The 11,537-nt window shown below is 47.6% G+C and overlaps 1 protein-coding gene across 5 annotated transcripts in view; it reads left to right on the top strand.

Annotated features, from left to right (window-relative positions):
* CD4 (CD4 molecule) overlaps positions 1-4,835 on the top strand; it is a 19,462-nt gene extending 14,627 nt beyond the window's left edge. For 4 of the 5 annotated variants that reach the window (XM_021396041.1, XM_021396047.1, XM_021396063.1 and 1 more), the window contains 8 exons: positions 664-840; positions 926-1,069; positions 1,306-1,581; positions 2,002-2,364; positions 2,460-2,702; positions 2,789-2,907; positions 3,155-3,222; positions 4,468-4,835. In XM_021396041.1, the coding sequence (XP_021251716.1) occupies positions 664-840; positions 926-1,069; positions 1,306-1,581; positions 2,002-2,364; positions 2,460-2,702; positions 2,789-2,907; positions 3,155-3,222; positions 4,468-4,483 (1,406 nt within the window). In that variant the 3' untranslated portion in view covers positions 4,484-4,835. Of the gene's footprint in view, positions 1-663; positions 841-925; positions 1,070-1,305; positions 1,582-2,001; positions 2,365-2,459; positions 2,703-2,788; positions 2,908-3,154; positions 3,230-4,467 lie in introns of all 5 variants that reach the window. The other variant, XM_021396071.1, reaches the window with a different exon arrangement.

The following is an 11,537-nucleotide window of genomic DNA, read 5'->3' as shown; positions in this document are numbered from 1 at the left end:
TTCCCTCCCCTTTTCCCTGCCCTTTTCCCTTCCTCTTTCTCCTTTCTCCTTTCTCCTTTCTCCTTTCTCCTTTCTCCTTTCTCCTTTCTCCTTTCTCCTTTCTCCTTTCTCCATTTCATATCCTTTATCCTTTTTCCTTTATCCTTTTGTTTTCCCAGGCTTTCAGTCTTGCTTTCAGTCTTGCTTTGCGTAAAATTTGGAGGAAGAGGTGACCAAATTTGACAGTGTTGCCTCAAGTCTTGACCAAGGAGTGAATGAGGAATGACATATGCAGTCCTGCCTTTGTTACCAGCAGGACAACAGAATCTCATTCAGTGGGGAGAAGGTTGTTTCAGTAAAACTGCTTAAGTCTCAAGACTGTGAGTGTTGGTAAATCCACCATAACCACAGGTATTTTTCCTGCGTCTAGCATATGTAAAATATAATAGCAGTTACCCAGATAAAAAGCTATAAGTGGAGAGGAGGGAAATTATGGAGCTGAAAAGGGAAGGGAATGATTGCTGAGCTCAAGGAGGGAAAAAAATCACAAACGGAGGATAATCTTCCCAAAATCCAGAAAAAGAAGGAGAGAAATCCGCATCTTCCCAGACCAATAGAAAGTATTCACTGAGCCATCCTTATATATTTAATATATTCCTATTTTGGGGGCATATTGACTTCTAGGTCTGATCCCCATTATGGCTCAGCAAGAAGAACAACAGACTGGGGTTGCAGGAAAGGAGGTGATCCTGAGCTGTAAAGGCATAAATCATCACAAAGATGCGTTCTGTACTTGGAAGTACAAGTATAAAGAAGATTCTTATATTATTATGAGGTTTTCTAGAACACAGATTCTTAAAGGTAAGGCTTCCACTTTGACACCCCTTCTCCTCAGTATACGGCTGAGAAATTTCTTCCCTCCTAAACAAGCTTATTTTTTCAAAAGGCAAAGCTCCAATGACTCATCGATCTGAATTGAACTTGAGCAGCAAACAGCTGAAGGTGTCAGACTTGAGCCTGGACGACGCTGGCATCTACATCTGTGAATGTTACTCTCAGCAAGTCAGTATCGCACTGCATGTCTTTAAATGTGAGTGCCTGGAGGGACTGTAAGCACAAGGAGGTGAGGGGAGAGGAGAAAAGGTCCAAGAAACATCTCTGATGGAATTCCTTATCCAGATGCCATTGCTTCTGGTCTGATCTATCACAGCTCATTTCCCTTCTATCACCAGGGCACAAGGCCTCCATACTCTCTTTGCTGTGACACTTTTCTCTCACTTGCAGAAAGAGGAGTGGATTTACTGGTTAGGCTTTTTCTCTTTACAGTGACAATCTCTTCAAATGGGCACTTCCTCACAAGTGAAGACCTCAAGCTTACTTTAATGCAAAATTCATCCCATTCACAACCCCATCTCAGCATCAGCTTGTTTAACAATAGCAATAACATTGTGAAACCAGAAATTCTGCAAAAGGAGGCCCCCCAAAAGTACATACTGAGGCTAAAGCAACTGGAGGCTACAGACAGTGGAACCTGGATGTGTCACATTCATTCAGACTCTCCATCGATTAATCAGAACATCTCCTTTGATGTGAAGGTATTAGGTATGTGACAACAAAAATGCTATTTGCACACAGACTCTGGAACCAGTGCTTCCTCTAGCTCCTGAGCCATGACCTCATTTTCCACCATTCACACGATGGTGTTCCAGGGCCAGTGTCCCTGGGCCTCCAACCCTGCAGGCAGATTGCTCTGCTGCCTGAGCTCTGTCCCACACTTCTTCCCATTTTCTTCTCCAGGCTGGCCCTAAAAGATCACCCTCTCCTTGGGGTGTCTTCTTCTCAGTTCTGGTGAGCTTGGGAGTTTTGGCTCTTTAAACCAATTCTCAGACTCTAACTGCTTATCCGCGCTGGGACATTTTGTGGCTTTTCTCTGAGGCCTCTCAGCTGAGCACAAGACCAAAGGTACACTCAGAGAAGCTATAGATTTCCCTGCCTATGTATTCTTGTCTCTTCTGAATTCAGGTTTTGGGGAGGAACACTTGGGAATAATGTACACTACTGTTGGCAACACTGTGATCTTGTCATGGCATCTGAACTTCAGGAAGATAGAGTGGAAAGAAGGTTTCACAGGAAAACTGGATTGGTTACCACAGGGAGATAAAACCATTCATGAGCTGCTTGATTTCAGTGTCACAACACGGCGAGAGCTGCATGAAACTAAAACAAGCAACCACAGTTGGTTCGAGATACCTGAAAGGAAAACTGGCAGCACCATACAAGTGAAAGTCCCCAAAGTCCAGTTAAATCACTCTGGGAAGTTCCAATGTCAGCTGGAGATCAACGGTAGAAGAATACAAAGCATGAGAGCGCTAGTGGTGATGCAAGGTGAGAGAAAGGGATCAGCAGATGAGGAGCTGCACTAGAGTATGGATGGACCCATCATCCTGTCCTCTCACTCATGTGACATTTTACCTTTCCAGTCTCTGCTAACCCTGCTGGGCCACTCTCCAGAGGGGGCAAGATGACCCTGCTCTGCCAGGCGTCCGGTCCCCTGCCATCCAATGCCCATTTGCTCTGGGAACGTGTGAATGGGACTCAGAAGGAAATGAAGAAGTCAAAACAGCATGAAGCAAAAGTGGAGGTGAGCGTCAGTACTCCAGGACTGTGGAACTGTCACCTCATGGAAGACAGTAACAGAATGATCAGCCTTAATTATACCGTAGGTATGGAAATTAACATCACATCCCTACCTCCACACAAAAGCCCTGAAATTCTCTATCTGCCTTTGAATACTTTTCTCTTTCCACAGAGGAAGCTCGTGTTTGGAGTAGCTACACAGTAATTGGAGCAATTATTGGAGCCAGTGTGTTGGTGATTGGCCTTGCATGCCTGAGCATAATCGTTGGTATGAGGTGGCAGCGGAGAAGGGTTAGTGTCCTGCTCGCTGTGAAAGGTGAAGAGGTGACAGTCTCCCCAGACCATAGGAGGAGCCTGATTTTCTCTCTGTGAATGGGGCAGAATAGACAGTAGGTCAATCCTTACACTCAAAGCAAATGGTTAGAGATGGACAGCCTGCAGATAGTGGCTATGTCAGAAAGTACTTCACTACCACATCATAGTGAAGCATTTTAAGTGTAAAAAATGTAATCGTTATTTATCCCTTCTCTCTTGGTAGAAACGGGCAAGAAGGATGGCACAAGCAAAACAATACTTGCTGGAAAAGAAGACATGTCAGTGTCAACAGTAAGTGGTAATGAGGGCACCTGGAATGGGCAAGTACTTTGGTTTCAAGATAGGGGAGCTGGATGGTTGAGTGGGAAGAAATGGAGCATGACACCACTTGGTGCCTACACTAAAACTGCATTTCAGCATTTTCAGCTCTTGTTACATTTATGAGTTATGAGCTATATTTAATGAATTTACTGTTATGCTCCAAACCCATGGTAGTTTTGTGTTTGGAAACTTCTGAGCAGAGGTCTCACTTGAATTACCTTGATGTTTAGACATGTTGACCAAACTCAAGCAGGAGCTCCAGAGACCTTTGATAGGATTCAGAGTCAATCTGGGACACAGATAGAGAAGTTGTGGATACTGAGGAAATGGTGGAAGACAGACAGCCAACTTCAAGAATGAGAAACCAATTTTAAAAATCCATTATGTCCATAATGTGACTCCAGCTCTGCTATCGCAGTGCTGAACTGCAGTCTATGAAAATCACCAATAACCTCCTAGGAGCCAGGAAAGAGAACACTCTGAACTATCCCCTCTCTCAAATGCACCAGGTGATACACCATCATGTTCTGGCTCATTTTGGGGAAGCAAGGACTTCTCAGCAGAGAAGCTTTCCTTTTTCAAGGTTTTTAAGCTTACATGATGTCAGGCCACAGAAACAGCTGCAGAAGAACATCGGCAGTTATACTATCATTGGAAGTGGAAAGCCCATGACAGTATAAATAATTACATGAAGTAGTTCAATAAATTGATGGACACAGAACTTGACTTCTGCTTGATTTTAACTGGTGACTGTGGCAAACTGTGATAAGTTTCACCTGTTTTTGTCACTGTTGCTGAGGTTTCAGTGAGTAAATGGCAAACACTACTTCAAAGTTAGGATGCGTATATACAGAGAAAAGTTATTTACCATAACGTTGAAAAATTCACCTGATTTTCACTGACTTTTTTTCAAGGTTAGCAAACAATCTCCATAAGGAGAGGACAAGCCCATACAACTACATAAACATATAGCTAGATAAATCTGTGCAACACAAGCGCTGATGCAGTTGTTTTTTAACTCTCCTTGTCAAGCAAGCATCTCAGTGCAACTGAACTGTAAACCACAGCCATGTGGATGCACGAGTAACCATTTGCCCCCAAACTGCAGAAAGGGAGTGTAGTCGTCCTCTACACTGGGCAAAGTTCTACGAGCTGTGTGTCTTTGAGGTATCATCTCTGTAACGCTGGTGCTAATGTAATGTTTTTCTCTTGCAGCCGGATGTATAAGTAGCTTTGCAGACTGAGGAAGTCTCTGCCTCTACCTAAACACCTGCCAGCCCATAGTGCTCTGTGAATCCACCTCCCTTTCTCCTGTTTGAATTCTTTATGCCTTCATCATTCTCTCAGTATAATGCCATGGAGGGATGTTATCTGGAGAGGAGCCAATGGACAAGACAAGAAACCCTCACAGATTATTATTGAGCCTCAGTTCTATAATGGGAGACACTGAATAGAAGAGTAGATACATATATAATGCTTGTATTTTGCTCATGCACTTAATTTGACCTTCTTGTGGAACTGATTTTATATGCTTCTTTTATCCACCTGAGCTATAATAAATTTCTTCAGGATTTTTTTTGCAAGCTGGACTCATTTTTTTTTCTGAGGCACTGTCTTCTGACTCAAGTCTGCATTTCTGCCTTTCCCCCCAAGGATGTAGCATCTTTGTTCTCAGTTTCCTGCTTCCCTTAATCTTCCTTAATTCACTAGCCCTCTGCTCCCCCTGAAACCCATTTGCCTTCCTTCAGCAGCCTCAGAGAACCCTCAAGCCCCATACCACAACTTGTAGTCTTTATCTCACCTGCAACAAACCAGTGCACAATGAAAACATCACAAGCAATGGGATAGTTCAGGACTAATTTTGAAATTAATTTTTAAAGCAGTTCAGGATACCCATAACTTCTGGAAAACAGAGCTATAAGAAGATGTGAACATTGATGTAGGAGGTAGGTTTGGGAAAGAGGAGAAAAGGAATTTCCTAAGAGGACAAAGGAGCCTTGGGCTGTGTAAGCCAGCAAAGATCCTTTTGAGAAAGCTCTCCCTGAAATGTCTCTTTGTTAGTTCAAGGAAATGGGAAGAGGGAGTGGAAACTTCAGGAAATTTAGGATGAAGTAAAAGTGTGTTGCACATTTTTCCAAATATCCTGAAGGAAAAATACTGTTAAAATAAGTGCACAGAAATCTTGTGTTTATGTAAGTGTTTATGTGAGTTATTCTCCTTTCTGCCAGAGATGGGTCATAGAGGCCTTAAGGTCCCACAGCTGTCACTGACGATAGTCCAGGGTTGCTAATTGCTCCGGGCTTGCTGAGGAGAGGCAGAAACAGATGCAATGCTGTGGAAATGGCTTTTGGTGGCAGAGACCTGCTGCAGGACACCTGGTGCTACAGAAGAGGGTTTCTCTGTCACAGCCATGTCAGCATGGCATGGTTAATTGGCAGTGAAAGAAACAGGTGGCAACAACGGCCAAGACAGCACCTGTGAGCCGGGAGGAAGCTTATCCATCCCCCCTGCTGTTTGAAACCCACAACAACCACTGGTCGCCCCTGGGCTGGGACACAGCTGTAGCAGCCACCGCTCTGCCCAGACAGTTCCTCCACCAGCATCTTCGCACAACACAAAGCAACAAAGACGCACACTGCTGTCATTTTCCTTCCTATAGTTTGTGCTTGTGAATACAAAACTACGTGAACTGTAGAAGAGAATAGTTCTGTTGGCAGGGACCTACAAAGATCACTGAGGCCAAGATCCTTAAAGGGCTAAATAAAAGTTAAAGTATAGTGCTCGCGATCTCAGCAGTCCTGGCCCTGCCCAACCCTACTTGAAATTCACCTGCAAGGAAGGCCACTCTCAGCTCAGACCTCAGATATATCTTATTTTGTCAGCTCTCCAGTCTCTACCTTTTCAAATGACAGCCTTCTTTGTTCTAGATGCACATATTGCCCTGACTAAGAGAAAAGTCACCCACAGACAAAGTCTCAAAGGAGCTTTGCTTTCTGTCTGAGGGCAATATTGAAAGCTTAGAATGAATCACAGAATCACAGAATGTCAGAGACTGGAAGGGACCTCAAAAGATCATCTAGTCCAATCCCCCTGCCGGAGCAGGAACATCTAGATCAGGTTACACAGGAATGCATCCAGGCAGGTTTTGAATGTCTCCAGAGAAGGAGACCCTACAACCTCTCTGGGCAGCCTGTGCCAGTGTTCTGTTACCCTCGACATGAAGAAGTTTTTTTTTCATATTTATGTGGAGCCTTCTATGTTCCAGCTTGCACCTGTTGCCCCCTGTCCTATCATTGGATGTCACTGAGAAGAGCCTGGCTCCATCCTCCTGACACTCACCCTTCACATATTTATAAACATTACTGAGGTCACCCCTCAGTCTCCTCTTTTCCAGAGACCCAGCTCCCTCAGCCTTTCCTCGTCAGAGAGATGCTCCGCTCCCTTAATCAGCTTTGTGGCTCTGCACTGGACTCTCTCAAGCAGTTCCTTGTCCTCCTTGAACTGAGGGGCCAAAACTGGACACAATAGTCCAGATGCGGTCTCACCAGGGCAGAGTAGAGGGGGAGGAGAACCCCTCTCGACCTACTAACCACTCCCCTTCTAATACACCCCAGGATGCCATTGGCCTTCTTGGCCACCAGGGCACAGTGCTGACTCATGGTCATCCTGCTGTCCACCAGGACCCCCAGGTCCCTTTCCCCTACGCTGCTCTCCAACAGGTCAGTCCCCAAACCTATTCTGGTACCTGGGGTTGTTCTTGCCCAGATACAAGACTCTACAGTTGCCCTTGCTGTATTTCATTACATGTCTCCCAGCCCAACTCTCCAGCCTGGTTAGGTCTCGCTGGATGGCAGCACAGCCTTCTGGTGTGTCAGCCACTCCTCCCACTTTGGTGTCATCAGCAAACTTGCAGACGGTGCACTCTACTCCCTCATCCAAGTTGAGGATGAATATATTGAACAGTACTGGTCCCAGTACCGGTCCTTGAGGGACTCCACTAGATACAGGCCTCCACCCGGACTCTGTCCCATTGACCACTACTCTCTGGCTTCTTTCCTTCAGCCGGTTCACAATCCGCCTCACTACCTGATCGTCCAGACCACGCTTCCTCAGTTTAGATGCAAGGATGCTGTGGGAGATGGTGTCAAACGCTTTACTGAAATCAAGACAGACCACATCCACTGCTTTACCATCATCTATTCACCTGGTTATGTCTTCATAAAAGGCGATCGGGTTGGTCAAGCATGACTTCCCCTTGGTGAAGCCATGCTGACTGCTTCTAATGACCCTCTTATCCTTCATATGCCTAGAGACAGTGCCAAGGATAAGTTGTTCCATCACCTTTCCAGGGATGGAGGTGAAGCTGAAAGGCCTATAGTTACCTGGGTCCTCCTTCTTGCCCTTTCTGAAGACTGGAGTGACATTAGCTTTCCTCCAGATTGCTTAATTGGTCCATAACCCAGTCCTCATCAACTGAGGCAAACTCCTGCTTGAACCCGACCTCCTCGGGGGCCTCAGGGGTATGGGGCCCCTCAGGACAGCCTCTAGCAGTACAGACAAAGACAAAGAAGGCATTCAGTAACTCTGCTTTCTCTGTATCTTCTGTCAACAGGGCATCCACCTCATTCATCAGTGGGCCTACGCTGCCTCTAGCGTTAGTTTTATCTGCCATGTATTTGAAGAAGCTTTTGAATGAAGTTGCGCAAAAAATTGTTGTCACTGCAGAAATAACCTGGCGCTACTATGTGACATGGAAGCTAGGTGGTTTCAGAGATGAGAAGCCAAGAGGCCCTATCCCACCCTTTCTGTGTGGTCCCTGTGTGGCTTGTGCACTCAGCTTCCTCAGGAGGTGCAGAGGACTTCTCACTTCAATAGGTGTGACAAGGGAATATCTACGCTACGCAGTGGAGTAGTGCCTCTGCACAATACTAGCTACAGTGATTCACAGCCCTTCAAAGTGATAAACACAAGGACATGTGGTGACAGCTCAGTAGAGTAGCCCTGAGATGACGGCAGGACTCAGAAAGTCGTGTATGCCAACACTTACAAAATGACAATGGTCCCCAGAGCTCTTTGCAGTGGTGTGGGAACATCACAGAAAGCAACAGGTTAGAAATAAATGGAGAAGTGTTGGCTTTCCCCAGTGTGGTGGTGTTTCTTGCACTGCTGCTTCCCATGTTTCTGGGCTGCAGAAGTGATAAAGTTCCAGTCCTTTGGACACAGCTCCAACCTCAGGTCCCCATCAGGATCCACAGACCTGTGTTGACAAAGAGGCTTTGACACACCTGAGGATATTCCACATACCCAGCTCAGCTGGAGCAACCCCAGCACAGGCCCCAACCTCCCCAAGCCCCCCCAACCCCTCTTTCCAGCTTGTTTCTGCCCTTGACCGCAGAGTGAGGCCGCTGCTCGGAGGAGGCTGTCAGCCCCAATCTGCCGAGGCAGTCCCTGTGACTCATGCTCCCCGCAGGCTCTGCAGCAAAGCACTCACACAGCTTCAGCATTCAGAGCCAAACGACCCCGCGTGTTTCTACCCATGTTCCCAACCTCTAGAAGAGAGGAAGCCGTGTACTTGAGCCTCTTTGCTTTGTTTCCAGTTTGGCTGAGCCTGAGAGATGTGGAAGTCTTCCAGGTCTGAAGAATCAGAGAACAGCAGACTAAGGGCCAGTGGCAGAGGCTGGCACCTGGCAGGGCATTAGAAGGGATGAGGGGTCTTCTTGCCTGGTTCAGGCTCCAGAGGTCAGACGTGCTTGGTGAAGCAGGGAAAATGGGTAGTAAAATGCATGTCATAATTCTGTGCTACAAATCCAAAGCAAAGAAATCATTTCAGCTCCCTCCTGACATTGCACGTTCCCAGATTAACGGTTCCAGAGCTCCTAGTTATCCTCTCTGTGTGGTGATCAGTAATTCTAAAAAGTAGCACAATTACATTCTAAAATGACATCTTCACATCCCATACGGAGAGGAACTCACTGCCCCAGGGTATCACTGAGACTGGGAGGGATGAAAATAGGGTCGGTAGGAAAGAGAGGACAAGAACGAGAGGAAGCAGGGGGGGAGCAGGAGGATGGAGACGCCTCTGCAGAACAGCAAGCTGCTTCAGAACAATCACGTACCTCAGCAACCTGCCCTGGAACTTCCTTTTCTCAAGGACAATATCACATACAAACATTTACATCTGTGACAGAGGGAAACATCTTTCAGAATGCACCCAGCTGCCTGAGGAAAAGCATCCATCTGTGAACAAGCATCCACAAGTCTGAATCCTGGTTTTCACACCCGCAAGCCCTTAGTATTTCTGTGCAGCTCATGACCAGTGTTAGACAAGGCCCTCTGTCTCCTGGGATGAGCTATTAGCACTTGCCCATTTTGCAGATGAATTAACTGAGAAATCTCACTAAATCTTTTCATACAGTGCTAGAAATAGAACCTAAGGTTTGGGTATGACAAATCGACACTGCGGTAGCTGTCTTTTCAGGACCAATTTGCTCATGGCTCTACTTGGCTGGGTTGCCATTAGCCATTAACCACACCCTGCTAGCAGAGCCAGAAGGGACGCCAGGAAAGCTGCCAGCATGCCACCAGCAGCGCTCTGCAAACCTTGGGCAGAGCTCATGCCAAGGCTCTGAGCATGGGGTTAGCTGAACCTGTGGCCCGTGAGAAACATGTGAGACCACCGTGGTCACTAGCAGAGCCCCAAGAGCTGCAGACCATCAAATCCTTGTTGTTAGAAGTGGATTTGTCTATTTTTTTAATGCTTTTGCTTTTATGATTTTGTTTCTTGTTAATGAGATCTTCTCCTTTAAGCATATGGGACAACTGTTCGTAGAGTGTTTCCCTGCAGAGCTGCTGGCCAGAAAGAATATTGACCCCTGAGTGCCCTAGGATGTGCAGGCAGGTTGCTGAGTCTTTGGACAGCAGGTCACTGGTTGGAGTCCTGCCCAGCTCTGTACAGACTAAAATTGCTGCAGTCTGAGTGCTTGTTTGTGAGTCTCCTAGGAGATGGGTCTGGAGGGGTTCACTTCTGGTATCTGTACCTCTATTTCAGAGGTCGTCAAAGCTCCTGGTAAAACCTATTTTCATCACAACTTATACATTTGCCACAGAGATTGTATGATTTGACAGAGCTTCGAGATCTGCTTGGTTTCCTGCTTCTTTTCTGCTCAGTGCCTTGTCAGCTCACCTTGAGGATCAAGGGAGGCTCTGCTGCCAGGATACCACTGGACACTGTCAGATGTCCTGTGGCAGGGGACGCCAGGCCTTCCAGGGCCTCACAGTCTGGGACATCCCCACCTAGACCTAGGATGGCCCCATTGGGCTGCGGGACGCTGTCACCATAGGGGAGTGAGGCACGAAGGCAGGGCAGAGTGTGCCGGAAGATGGAGCTGCTGTTTCCCTGTAATACGGGAGAATCTGCTCACCCACACAGGTAGGCAACAACGTGCTGGGGAGACTCAACTTCTGAATCAGAAGTGGATGGTAATGTGGAAGTTAGCGGATTAAATAATTCACAGAAATGACACAATTGGAGCTACATATGTGTTTGCATTCATGGATACAAACCTTCTCACTTTGAGGCATAAACCTTCTGCAAATGATAGCGGTGGAGAAGAAATGATGGAGGTGGCCATAACCGTGCCTTCCCACCCGAAGGCAGGTCCTGCACACCAAAGGCCAGCACTGGGGCCGCAGATCTTCCTCAACAATCTCAACAATTCCTCTGCATGCCCACCTTGCCGGTTCATTTCACCTAAATTGTTCACGTGTTCCTGATCCAAAAGGAGGTGCTAACGCAGCTGCCTCGAAGTGTCCAGAAACATGGGCTCCAACTCACCCAGCGCCGATGGAGGTACGAGATTTTGGGAAACCTCCATTCCTGAAAGGAGCAGGACGAGGAGGTGCCGGTACCGTCCCTTCTGCAGCAAGGTACTAAGCGGGGAAGCCGAGATGCCCGTTGCGTTGCGAGGACTTCCCGGCCCGACTGCCTTTCCGAGAGGACGCAGCAGGAGAGAGCCGTGCCCTTCTGACACCACCGAACCGCTCCTCCGAGCGCCGCTCCCGGCTCCCTGCTCGCGGGACGGCTCTGCAGCCTGTGGCGTGGGGGGTCATCCCCGCAGCTACAGCTCAGCCCAGGCAGCGGGTGCCTGCGGTTCCTCCCGGAGCTCTCTTCCTCCGGGGATGGTAGCCGGTCGCCTCTAGCCCCGCCGCCCGGCTCCCGCTCCTCGGGGCGGCCCCGCGGGGCAGCGCGGCGGCAGCAGACCCCAAGTGCAAGCGCGACAGCCGCC

Source organism: Numida meleagris, chromosome 1 (genome assembly GCF_002078875.1).
Source record: "Numida meleagris isolate 19003 breed g44 Domestic line chromosome 1, NumMel1.0, whole genome shotgun sequence".
Lineage (NCBI taxonomy): Eukaryota > Metazoa > Chordata > Aves > Galliformes > Numididae > Numida > Numida meleagris.
The sequence above is the reverse complement of the archived record's forward strand: the minus strand, read 5'-3'. Positions and strand labels throughout refer to the sequence as shown.